Source organism: Nymphalis io, chromosome 25, assembly GCF_905147045.1.
Source record: "Nymphalis io chromosome 25, ilAglIoxx1.1, whole genome shotgun sequence".
In the NCBI taxonomy this organism is placed as follows: domain Eukaryota; kingdom Metazoa; phylum Arthropoda; class Insecta; order Lepidoptera; family Nymphalidae; genus Nymphalis; species Nymphalis io.
This window is the reverse complement of record NC_065912.1, coordinates 132,258-146,553: the sequence shown is the minus strand read 5'-3', so window position 1 is coordinate 146,553 and position 14,296 is coordinate 132,258. Positions and strand designations below refer to the sequence as shown.

The 14,296-nt window shown below is 35.5% G+C and overlaps 1 protein-coding gene across 3 annotated transcripts in view; it reads right to left on the bottom strand.

Moving 5' to 3' along the window:
- LOC126778117 (protein Skeletor, isoforms B/C) overlaps positions 1–14,296 on the bottom strand; it is an 81,706-nt gene that overhangs the window by 36,268 nt on the left and 31,142 nt on the right. For all 3 annotated transcript variants that reach the window (XM_050501513.1, XM_050501512.1, XM_050501514.1), the window contains exons 3-5: positions 10,794–10,978; positions 4,634–4,796; positions 209–336 (exon numbers count right to left, since the gene is read on the bottom strand). In XM_050501513.1, coding sequence (XP_050357470.1) covers positions 209–336; positions 4,634–4,796; positions 10,794–10,978 — 476 coding nt within the window. The remainder of the gene's footprint in view (positions 1–208; positions 337–4,633; positions 4,797–10,793; positions 10,979–14,296) is intronic.

The following is a 14,296-nucleotide window of genomic DNA, read 5'->3' as shown; positions in this document are numbered from 1 at the left end:
TTTTGTCAATTCAATTATTTGTAATACGTGGTTTTCGAAATCAACGCAAAATATTACCATTAAAAGATTCTAAAGATTGTAATTATTCTGATGCAAACTATTAAACAGATTTACAAACACATTATATTTAAATCTACAATTAGTATCTTACATAGACTTCTCACTATATAGCTATTTAGCATCAAATATTATGTAACATAATACTTACTCCAGGTAACGTGAGGACGATGGTTTTCTTGTCATACTTGCGGAGCGGAGACTCTTTGCCGTTCTCATCAGGTATGCGGATGCCCTGAGGAGACGGTTTGTCGCCGCGACCGACCCAGAACTTAGCATCTGACACAAAAATAATTCATCAATTTATTTCGTAACTGAACCTATAATATATACTTGAATCATATATATATATATTACGTAAAATATATTATATGTAATTTTCGATATGGTATTGAAGAAGTTAAATTGAAAATTGGAAATGAAGTCAAGATTAATAATCTTTAATTAAGTCTAGTAGTATTTTTCCATTACATCGAACAGTTATTCGAAGATGTTTTGCTTTAAACATTTACTAAAGCATTTATCAAGAGCAAAAGTATTCGAATGTTTTTCTCACTACGTCGGAACAAATTCCACCCTTGAAAAATGTCTGCCGGTAGCGAAGCGAAAAGCTATTCTACAATTGATTTATGTTCTCCTTTACAGACCTCCAAGAAAATATTGACCTAAATTCCGTTTAACCAAGTGTGGTAAAGTGGAGCCGAGTATATCGCGATCATATCTCGACGGGGTATTATAAAGTGGATTGGTTTGATCATAGCCGATACATTCGCTGCCGGCAGCCGGCAGGAGGCAATCACTATGGCTCAAGCTTATCGAGCTTCGGCTCGTGCACATGACACGACCTCAACAGCACAACACGAGCTCGCTCTATCATTAAATAAATTTTAAGGTTATCAACGTAAGTGGACGTGGATGGCTTACTTTCTTATAAAACTACAAATTAAAAAAAATAAAATAATTAAAAACAAGTGTTACGTATATATGTAATCTATATAGATATATACTTAAGACAAAAAATACGAATTTTACCTCTGCGAGAGGTAAGAAAAGTATTCACTAACACTTCTCTGTAAGGAGATGGAATCGTTTGCCCAGCGGTGGGACATCAACTGACTATTAGTTACATTACTCCTACTGAACATTATACTATACTTAATAAGATACTAATAAAGATCGTATAATTAATTATTTTTACGATTTTCCAAGTGTCGTATCGTGTCCTGTAAACGGTCTCTTAGACAATTTTATATTGAATAATGTTATGTTCACGCTTCGGCAAATTACCGTCATATCGGAGCCGGATGAAGACAGTTTGCCGACATGGCTTTCAGAATGAGGTGTAATGTTTAAAGTTCTAAAAGGGGCTTAGGAAGGGCGTCGAAGATAAATTCTGTCGAGAATTGACCCAAATATTTTTGCACAGTTTATTTTTAGCACCATAATGTGTACATGATGTCCTTCCTAATATATAGTACTAGCGGCTCGGTTTCGCATGGATATACTAAGTGTTTACATAGAACGTTTATATTGAAGGACAATCATACAATGAAAAATTCTGATATTTTTTGCAACCTTGTCGGGCGTACGCAGAATAAGTCACCAAAGCTTAAATGACCTACAAACATTCATTTTTATTTACATAGACAGATAAATTAAAATATGTGATAGTTAATTTGACCTAGTTCCGGATGCTAAATATATTTTTATGAATTTAAGGAGGTAGCTCGAAACGTAGATATCCCCATATCCCCATATATAAGTGATCAAAGTTACCAAAAATCTAAATCCACTTTATATAATTTTTTTTTTAAAGCTGCCGTACTGCTCAGATTATTTGCACAAAGAAAACGATTGTTCGAATATTCCCATATGATAAATTAATAAGACTACTTCATTTCTACTGGTGGTAGGGCTTTGTGCAAGCTCGTCTGGGTAGGTACCACCCACTCATCAGATATTCTACCGCAAAACAGCAATACTTGATATTGTTGTGTTCCGGTTTGAAGGGTGAGTGAGCCAGTGTAATTACAGGCACATAAAATCTTAGTTCCCAAGGTTGGTGGCGCATTGGCTATAAGCGATGGTTGACATTTCTTAGAATGCCAATGTCTAAGGGCGTTTGGTGACCACTTACCATCAGGTGGCCCATATGCTCGTCCACCTTCCTATTCTATAAAAAAAAATTTCATTTTTTTGTTTGCATACAGAAGTTACATTTACTTTTCCAGCGCGGAACCTGATACAATTTAAAAGCAACTCTTGTAGCTTTGGGTAAATTGGACCCCGAATCGTATTGCGAGTGAAATTGCCTTTAAAAAGTGAATGCTTTGAGCAATACTAGTAAAATGAAAAAAGTTCTCTATTGTTATTTCACGCGAGTGCGGACTACGCTAACCCGACGACGGTTAAACTGCCATTAAATGTGACCGTGTCGACGCCAATGTTTGTGATGTGGAAAGGACGTGGTCTTGATTGCAGCGGATGGTTCGTGCTAACTCGTCTATGGCTACACGACGGATGTTGCAACGAACAGCTATAGTTCAAGGATTAGATATAAATTTAATATTCGGGTCACTCGAGTTTAAGGTGTGCCGTCTAAAGTTGTTAATTTTGGATACAAATATTCTTTATTGTTTTCGTATTGTGTAATAGAATTAATGAAATAATTGAATAGCATTAATAATATTACATGGTTATTAAACCTATTCTAGGCTATACCGTATAGGATAAGTATTATTATTATCGATAAAATATAATTAGGTTTTGGCATTGTGTAACGCTTTTTCCGATATTTCAGAAGATAAACTAGGTCACCTGATTTAAGACGTGATCATCTCACGATACCAATTATAAAATCTATCTCGTTTCGTTTTGTTCGTTGTGATTTCGAATGGCTCATTCATATAGCGACAGAGCAACATGAAGTATTAAGCCACCTGATAGTAATGTACTTCCAGCCATGAAATCTTAAATTTTATGTTCCTTGTGCATGTATTTATACTAACTCACTTATTCTTCAAACCAGAATACAACAATAAGACTTGCCTGAAAAGCACTTTAACACTAAATAGTTTTTTTTTACGTTTTTCATTTGTTTTTTTAATATCGTTATCATTTGCTTTTTTTTACACATAATAAGCAAGCGCTTGACCGTTGAATTGCCTGATCTTAAGCAAAGTCACGGTCTAGGATGTAGCGCGCCTGCCCAGAAGGAACCCCTTTTACCCTGGATTTAAAACCTACCTACCTACCTACTACACCAACATTGTACCTATCAGGAAATATGGACTCAGGCAAAGCATTCCACAGTTTCGCAGTGCGAATAATAAATGTGGATTCAAAGCGCTTCGTACTTAGGCGGGGAAGTTCCACTGTGTACCTATGAGGCTTTGGTCGCGTTTGCCTGGCCGTTCGATAGTAAAAGGGGGCGGAAGGAATTAGTTCATGTAATTCCTGCGCACTAATTTGTTAATAATGTTGACCTGCTACTTAAAATATTATATACAATTTTATAATATTATAATAATTAATCAATTTCAGAATACAAAACACAGTATAACATTAACGGATTCTCACAAAACAATAAAAATAAAATAACAAATTGTCTACAATTAAATTACTATAGTGAACAAATTCTTCGAAATAATAATTTGAACATAAAAGCTTCCGCTATCTGACAGACAATTTCCTGCGAGCCAGCTGTACCGACCAGCGGGAACTTTATTCGCGTCACAGAACAGCTGTAACGCGCTGTCGCGAGATGATGCACTCTCATTGATTGCTCGGTGTCGGTGACATTTCCAATATTAGTTTTAAAACATGTTTATGTATGTGTTTCTAATATCATATATTAGTTTATCTTGTCCGGTCTTTTTAAATGCAATATTGTATTGTATTAATATTTGCAATTGGTTTTCACGTAATACCTAAGTTTTAAGACGGAAAAAACTAATTATTTGCCTTTTTTTCTTCGAAAATTTCATTAGGGAATTATTTTTGAAATATGATAATAATCATTTGTAACTCCAGAGAAAATATTTTATATTCATAACGCAGTCTCGTAAACAAAAATAAAAAGCATTTTATTTTTGTTTACGTTATATTCATAATACACGTACGTGTGAATATTACATCGTTTGTTAAAATAGTATAAAATAAAAAACAATAATTAATAAAAAATTATTAACAAAACAGTGTCGATTCCCGTTCGAGTACACGTGAACCTAGCCACGCCCCCAACTTAGATTTATTTTCAAGGTATCCTCGAAATTTAATTACTATTCTCTCACCGAAGGAGTCAATATCGAACCTTAACCGATAAGCTACAGTTCAAATACAGTAGTTTGAAATATTTTAAGATTCATGTTTTAAATACTTATTTCAGCTTTTATTTTATGTAAATCGATATATATTTCTGTACTTTAATAAGTAAGCGACCCAAGACATATGCTCCTATTGATTTAACGCAATGAGCTTACATTTTTAAAAATATCAGACTAGCATATGCTTAGAGAAACAAATATCTTGTGTAAATATTTAATACAATTACAAAGACTAGATAATGTGAATATACCAGGGGCTTCCCCGTCGTATGAGAAGTTCGGTATGAGCAGCGTCTGCGCGTCCACAACAACAATGGCGTCAGAGGACACGCCGTGCACTCCGTGTAGCGCCGCTACCTTCGCGGGCTTGGGGTACTCCAACGAGCGAGGAATGTCCACCGAACCAAAGTTCACCTGCGAATTAAGACGATCTTTAATTCAAATATCCTGTGTGTAGAATCCAGAATCGTTGAAATGCTTGGAATAACTTACATTTCTATCATTTAAAATATATAATAAACAAAATATTAAATTAATACATTACACAGACCAATCAGATAAGTTACAGTTTATAGAAAAAAAAAATATCAAAATTTACACTAAGGAACGCTAATTATAACCATGAATATTATAAATATGAAAGTTAATTTGCTTGTTCCTCTTGCATATCTTAACCACTGGACACAGTATCGAGAAATTTTGTATACTCGTTTCCAAGTGTACAGAAAAACATCTAGGGTACCTAACACCTGACATTCCCGGAAACTAGTTGATGATAATACCATATACTAAATTGTAATACATGTACGTAAATTTCCTTCATATCTGCCTATTATTTATTTTAGGAAAAATAAATAATAATACAAAAGATTCATCAATTTTATCAACATTAACAAACCATATCCGAAATTGAGGCCAACTTTTAAAGTGGAACATTGATTTTTGTAGCCTTTAAAATGATTCTCTTTATATATTTCCGTATCAGCATTTTAGTATTAAGTATGAAAAGAAGAAAATAACCGTAAGTTGTTAAAAACAACGGCAAACACAACAGCTGATTTCAGTGCAAATCTTCTCTTGAAACTATTAATAACATCTCACTGTTCTAGTAAAGCGTTAACTTAATCCATTTAACAGCGCGCGCCACGCGCCGCGCGCTACACCGCGTGCTCAGTGTTCGGTAAACAACACATTCGCTTGCTCGCATTGTTTGCGTTCTCTAGAGATTGCTCTCGAGTGGCATTGGTGAGGCTCGTTATTATTTTGATCGCTGCTCGCTATTGTACTGTGCTCTCAGATTGGAATATATCATAATTAACAATCAAAGAGCAACAAAGACACGGCTGATAAATAGAAACAACATATCGCATATGTTTATATCTTCCGATTTCACGGCTAATATCTGAAAAGTAATTAATATAATGTTACACTAATGGGCGCACGCTCCTCTTGACACGATGTCTCGTAATGTACTTTACGATTTTATAAGAGACGTGCAGGTTTCCGAACATTTTCATCTTACATACATACATACACGCACGCAATAAACAGTAATATTGTCTATTTTTATTTATGCATATCATTACGAATATAACCGTAACAAACCATAAATGATAGTTGAGAAAAATATAGTAGCGTTTCATCTGAATTAAACTATGTTCATTTGATCTGCACCGTTTATCTCGTGCTTGCTGTTATTTAGGCGCGCCACCTCAGGCCTGCATTCTCGACCGACAGACTGTTTGTCTTACTCGCTTTGTTTATCCTCCGGGAGTAGGAGCTAAGGACGAATGAGCTATGCACCTTGTGAGTTTAATCCTCACTATAAATATTCTAACGCATATCTATGCTACGCTTAAGATTAAGCTGAACTTGTACACTATTATTATCAAATATAAAATATTATTTTTTGAAAATTTCATGTTGAATCCGTGCCCGAGATGTTTCTTTATTATTATCTATCATATGTTGGTTCATTCACTTCAGGGAACTTTCACTTCTTATTATTTATTTTTTTGGAACGTTAGACGTTGAGATACTTTAAGGAAACAGTTTTTTTTATTACTTAACTATTTAGTGAAAATTACATACATATGTATGTAATATATATAGAGTTAAGGTCTTCATAATAATAATTTTTTATATTTATAAATTAAATCATAACAGTGTGCAATATAAATGTTACAAAACAAACACGCTGTATTTAGACAGAATTTATTTAATGCATTCTCAAGCGTGTCAACTTTATGTGTCTCCTTAATTGTTATTTTACATAATTTTTAATGGAAGATAAAAGTGTCTTATTTTTCATTGTAATTTTATATTTCTTTACAAATACAAATATGGTTTATTGCACATCAAAATAATTAAATATAACATACAGAGATAAGTGTTACATAAGTATGTACAAGGGCCGGTCTTATCTCTTGCAGGCGACCTTTTAAGGGATGGTTGATACTTCATATAGCCAATCTCTATGGGCGGTGGTGATTTCTTACTAGTGAGATACACTACTTTGAATACGTTTAAGTTTTATACGACACAAAGAGTTAATGCCCACAAAATGTGTTCACTTGTACCTCCGCATCGATTCTTAGACATATACATACATATAGCATTTACTACACATTTGATAGATTGCTCGTCTGTCCTTAGAAAAAAATTGAAGAAATATTTAGAATAGAATATAAAATAAATAGAAACAACTAAAGAAAATACATCCTTACATAAGCCTAATGTATAAAATGTTGCTTATATTAAAAACAAATACAAATCATCTAAAACATAAACAAAATAAAACAAAACGACGCAATGTAACCACCCTTCATACATCTGTACATTACAGTGATTGGATATACTCATAGTTTAATATTTAATACGTGTTATCCTCTAGTTCGGGATGAGTATGTTGCTTTATCACCTCACCAGCGAGGTACGGATGAATTTAAAGCGCTTTAACTCGTAAAACAGCAACTAAATAATGATAAGCTGAACAGCTGGTAGTTTATCTCGGCTGCACGTCATTTGCTGGGAAAACTGCGAGCTGGCGTCGTGTCTGTCTGCCGTTGTTTATGTCCCTAAGAGACGCCCAACTCGAGCTGAACGCTTCCTGAAGCTCGGGGGAAAAACGAATAGTTTTTTTTGTCGGTTTAGAGCTGACTAGAGTTTATATGTGTTTGTTAAATATAGCCATTATATTACCTATATAAATAGCAAGTGGAACCCTTAGTTATTATTTGCTTTAATTGAATTCAAACAAACTTAAATAAAAACATTTTAATGTCATGGGCGAAGGCCTACGCACCTGTTTAAGAAGATTTGGAGCGTATTCCAACAAATTGCTCCAATTTGGGTTTGTACATATATCGCAGAATTGCATGTAACACATTCAGGTTTACCGACAATGTGTGAAATTATAAAAACAAATTACTTGTCTGGCGTTAAACCCACAGTATTCGGTTAAGATTCATGCGTTCGCACCACTGGGCCACTAATTATCTTTATCGCATTTTGTCAAACGACAGACTTTATAACGCAATACAAAAAGAACATTCAAGTCAACAGAAACATATGAAGTTTGAGTTAACATATAGATATATAAATGAAAGCAAATATATTATTCATCTTAGTAGCCCTTAAACTCGAGTTCCGTCATTAAGTTACATTCGGCTAAGTGACCTATGCTCTCACTTGAACACACATATTATCTTCTAAACAATAAACAATTTTAATACGATTTCTAGAAGTCATCTCGTATAAGAGATCTTTATAATTTTATTATTTTCTTTGTTATTATGGTAACACTTCCAACGCTATACTTTACCTACTTTCTGAGGCACGATAATATATATAAATTGCCAACTTTTGAGTTCCGGGCTATTATTGAAAATTTCTTGGCGGAATAACCACGACTTCAAAACCTGCAGCCTTATAAGCTTTTTGATTAAACTCGCCAATACACTAACGATAACGCTGCAGTTAAGAACGTTGATACATAAGTGTCCGTTGGCTTTTATGAAAAAGTCAACGATGATGATGATATATCTCATAAGTAATATATAACTCCTAAAAAAACAGCCTGAAAATATTCCACTGCTGAACTAAGGCCTTCTCTCCGGTTGCCCCGTAGTGGTGGTTCGAAACGATGTTTATAAAGTATACAATACAACTCATAGTCCACTACAACAGTATCGAGATCACAAGCTCATAAGTATCATATTCAGCCCACATTAATCCACTGCTGGACATAGACCTCCTCATAGGCGCGCCAATTCTCCCGGTCCTGTGCTAATCGTATCCATTGAGCACCCGCCATCTTTCTAAAATCGTCTGACCATCGGGCGGGTGGTCTGCCCACTGGCCTTTTTACTTCTCTAGGCCACCACTCCGTGACGACTTTAGTCCACCATGGGGGGAAATGGGGCTTCTAACGGCAAACTGGTGGGAGATAGCGATGCTGCGCGTTTCAGTATCAATATTTTACGCCGGTTTGCCGTTAGAAACTCAATTCCGAGTCACATCTCCCAGTGGTCCCTTCCGGTAACTTCTGCTATACCAGCTTCTCTCTTCGTGGGAGGAGCTGGTGAGGAAAAAGCCAACGTGACAGGAAGACTCGCCAAGCCGCCTGGCCAGCGTGGAGTTTTAAGGCTAAAAACCCCTCAAAATGAATAGCGCACCATAAGTATAAATGCTGAATTTATTTTACAGAGATGACGAGCAATAATTACCACGCCGAAACAAAGATCCTGTGTTCAGGCTGACTTTAAAATGGATATTGTAAAATTACGATTCAAATTGTAAGAGTCATTTTGAATAAGTATATTAAAACATGGACGTTTAATAATAGATTTATGTATTTCCAGCGTCATTCAATATAACGTGGCGACACGATAGTGATCTTAGCGCTCGCGCTCGGACGTTCGTCTCAGCGCGTCGTGCGCTAAGTCCGAGACAATACACCGGACCGCCTCTGTTGCCGCTGTTTATCTTATGCTGTTTGTACTTCATGGAGAGATAGTTGAATTAGTTTGTGGTTTAGTTAGTTGCATATTTCGAAAGGTATTTACATTGCTAGGTGCATTTCAACTTGATATTTATGTTAGCATTCGACTTGAGTTTCGACTCGTCTGATGTGCCATTTCACTGGAAAATGTTGGAGGTAGAATTTGTGTTTGAAGTATTTCGGGTAATTAAAATGTTATAACATTTTAATTTATTTTAAGAAGTACACCATCGAAATAGCATCGAAGCTCTTACTGGAGTTGGGAGCAGTTAATTTGAACAGCGAAGATCCCCGAGCAACGGTGCTGCATACACATGGGCAATTAGAGTAAAGCTCGCAATGTACATTAACTAACTTAGTTATTTAGTAATTAAGTTACACAAGAACATGCCATTTGAGATCACATTTTTATTATATCTCAAAGGGATACGGCGCTGTTCTCTTCATTACAGGTTATGTAGTCTAAGTTAGAGGACAGTACGTCAACCAGTTAGTGTAGTGTATCGAGTGTGTGTTTACTATATGTGTCCATTTGAGTGTACTACAGCATCTCATTAGTATAATATGTATTAATTATATTATTTGAATTAAAAATTTGAATTAAAAATAAAAGCCGAGATGGCCCAGTGGTAAGAACGCGTGAATCTTAACCGATGATCGTGGGTTCAAACCCGGGCAAGCACCACTGAATTTTCATGTGCTTAATTTGTGATTATAATTCATCTCGTGCTTTACGGTGAAGGAAAACATCGTGAGGAAACCTGCATGTGTCTAATTTCACTGAAGTTCTGCCACATGTGAATTCTACCAACCCGCATTGGAGCAGCGTGGTGGAATAAGCTCCAAACCTTCTCCTCAAAAAGAGGAGAGGAGGCCTTTAGCCCAGCAGTGAGACATTCACAGGCTGTTACGGTACGGTACGGATATTATTTGAATAAAATAACTAAATGCATTTCGTAAAAAAATGGATAATAGATTTCCTGTGAGGTTATATAGAGCGGAGACTTTGTCTTACCGTTGTTACAGAAACTCAAACACCAGAGACCAACATCGATAACTGAACTGTTAAGGGGCCGCCTGGAGATTAAAACGTAAAATAAAAATATAACATACTTAATTCGAAGAATACAATAAGTTACCATTAATATAGTAAAGTCTTTCGGATTTGTGCACAAATAAGTGTTCGACAAAAGATGTATTTTGGCCGCGTATGCTCCTATTTTTGCTATATGTTCTTAGGTAATAATCTTTGTTTCTAGGTTAATATTATTTCCGATATTGTATAGTTTGCTGATCATACTGCCGTAACCGTATACTGCATTACAGTTAAACCTATGAGGGAAAATAAATGAAAACAGTACCTATCTGTTTAAAAATAATATTTGCTTATGAATACTATTTATACTTACTGAATACTCGTCACACCATACAGAGAACCAGGTGACGTCACGCAGGGTCTTCCCGTCCGGTAGGGACAGCGTGACGCCCTCGCCGCGGTACCGTCGTAGAGGCGTCGTGCCGCCTCGCTCGTCACGCAGACGTAGAGAGCCGGTTGCGGTCGGGGATTTTGACGTACCGACATAGAAGTATGCAGCTGTTAAAGAATAAATAATATAATTATATTGACACTTGAACGCCTGGCATCAAACGACGTCATCACATAAGAGTTAATTGTAACAGAAGTGATGACTTCCTCCGGACCGATGTCGACCACGAAGGCTTGTTATCTCAAACAGGTATACTTATATATATGTAACACATAGTCATGATATATTATACTTTAACGAGAAACCAATCATTCCAGTCTTATTGTAATTGGTCATAAAACGATATTCAAATATATATATATATAGGCATAAGAAGCTTGGAACTAATCGTAAACGAAGTGTGAAATTTGCATCGCACGGACGACGAGGCACTAAATTACGAAAATTATTGGAATACAACCTCCAGAGCATTCGAAGGCACCCAACACCGTCTAAGCTCATCGCTCAGTCGTGTGTAAATATTCATCTTAATAGAACGTTTTTGAACATGTTGTTGCTCCTGACTATTTATTTGCATTTAAACTTTATTACACGGTTCATGTATGCATTTATGTATGTGAGGTTACTTAGCGGTAGCTTCGTGCAAGCTCATATGGGTAGGTACCACCATATATTCTACCGCAAAACAGCAGTACTTGGTATTGTTATGCTCCGGTTTAAAGGGTGTGTGAGTCACTGGAACTGCAGGCACGAGGGTATAAAATCTCAGTTCCCATGATTGGTGGCGCATTGGCGATGTAAGCGATGGTTAATGGATGGTTCGTATGCCACTGCCATACCATCAAATAGCTTATTTGTCCGCCCGCCTACGTATTTTACGAGAAAGTCTCTTCACTCCACCAAACCTTTTAAATGCCTGAGGTTATAGTTACACTATAGGTTTGCATCGGTCGGTGTATCGCTAGAATACTCACTTACATCATCATATCATCCCGAGTGACACGGGCGATAAATCCATTCGTTCACTCAGTTGAGGCGAAATAAAAACTTCGAGAACATATTTTAAAGCCGAAAATTACAAACAAACCAAGATAATATTGTAAATAGATAATATCTTAGATCTTGCTGTGGCGATACATTGATAACGTAAACAGTGGCTTATACTTCTTGCAGAGCCAGTGTGTACGGGCGATAGTGTCCACTAACTACTAGGTAGACAATCTATCACCTTCCTATGATAAAAAGGATGATGTAATCCTGGCTCTAACAACTAATTGATGAGCAGCAACGACGTCATACATACCGTAACAGCCTGTGAATGACCCACTGCTGGGCTAAAGGCCTCCTCTCCTCTTTTTGAGGAGAAGGTTTGGAGCTTATTCCACCACGCTGCTCCAATGCGGGTTGGTAGATACAATATTATTATTATATATGTAGCGATATACAGAATACAGAGATGATAAAACTACGTTCTGCGAGAATGATCAAAGGAATATATGTGTATTCAAGAAAACGAATAAAAAACTTCCACGAACACTCGAGACTCTCGAGAATGTTCATAGAATCTTGAAAATGATTATAAAATATATTCTTATTTATTTAAAGGTCGTTCCGTTACGTCTCACAAATAAAATTAAACATATTTTTAATTAGTATTACATACACACTTATAAATAAAATTAAGCTCTAAGTTGAGCTAACGGACACAGGTATCGTATTATATATCGCGGATTTACATCTGAAAACACAACTGAGTTTTTACGTGCTTAATTTGGAATTAAAATACGTTTCTGATCAATGTTAATGAAGCCTACGCGGGCCAAAACCTACCACCTGCATAATCATGATGATGATGTCCTGAGTGATTTTGGCCACAGCGGCCAATTTCAATGGAGACTGGAGGCGCAGGACACATTATAGTGCACAAGTTTGTATGCAGACACAGGTACACTTCCTATTCCTTTAATCTAATAATCCGATGGGACGGAAAATTTAACGGAACTCCTCTTATATTTGTAAGAGGAGTCCTCGAATAACTAATCGTAAATTAAAAATAATTAATTATTTAATATCATAAACCAAATATACACTTGATCCAAATAGACTAAGGCAAAGACTTTTGAATTCAACCGAGACAATCCGACATTTTTTTTGTCAATAATGCACATGTGACAATAATATTATACAATTACATTTACTGCTGTTCGTAGTAGAAATTCGACGCCATCATTATTGAAAAATTGAGGAAAATATAAAACATGAATTTGCATGTTTCAACCGTTTATTTTCTACACCTTCAAATGTTTTATGTATGTACCAACCACCAAATGTCGTCAATAGCTAACAAAGAAAATAGGTTGACATATATATATATATATATATATATATATATATATATATATATGTCAACCTATTTTCTTATATATATATATATATATATATATATATATATATATATGCTGTATGAAAATCCACGAATACTAACTCCAATCTTTTAACATCTATATAATCTTGTACGGAATACAAATAAATATGTAAAAGTAAGATATAGGACTCAAATCAAAATGAAATATTTTGTAAGATGTTATTTAAAATTAATATAGAAGATGAAAGTCCGCTACCGTTCGTGAACAAGTGAGTATTACAAATATGTCTGGTAACTTTGCAGTGGAGTCTACCAGGGAGCAGAAAATACTCTAACGATTGCTATTTCCAAAGGGGTGTTCTGTTGGCTCCTCTTATTGTCTAGTTTTTTGTATTTCGTATTTATTTTAAAACAAGGTGCGTTGTTCTCGCAACAGTTCTCTCATGGACGTAAACAAATCATTTTCTTTATTATTATTATATCTGCATTTTAGTTTTCTGTAGTAATACACCTTACCTCATTCGCATCATCTTGAGATTTATTTAAATATTCAGATGTCAAAAGTACTATTTGTATTAAATATTTCATATACCGTACGAAATATAATTATACTATAAAAATTTATATTTTTACTTACAGCGAAACATTAACGAGCTGTTACTTTTTAATATACTCTTACATATGTAATCTGGACTCACAATCACAACATCATGACATGAGTCAATTTGGCTGAATGTTCTCGCTCACGCGAACGAATGCAACATACGAACACATGAAAAGTAAAACTCGTTTTCAATATTCCTGTGAGGAGCCCGTCAGTACGCTAAGCACGTGAAGGCAACTAGTTCCCGATTTATTGAGTAGTTTACTCTCGGACGTCAGAACTATTTCAATATAGCCGTGAGCGTTGTTGTTTTGTTTTGTATGAAATTCTTGCTTTGATTTTAAACAATGTTTGCGACGACTGTCGGAAACGAGTACATTCGTACAACAACTCAGTTAGCTCCAAAACTAGTAACGAAGCCAAACAAAGATTTTAAACATTTATTTTTTGATTGTA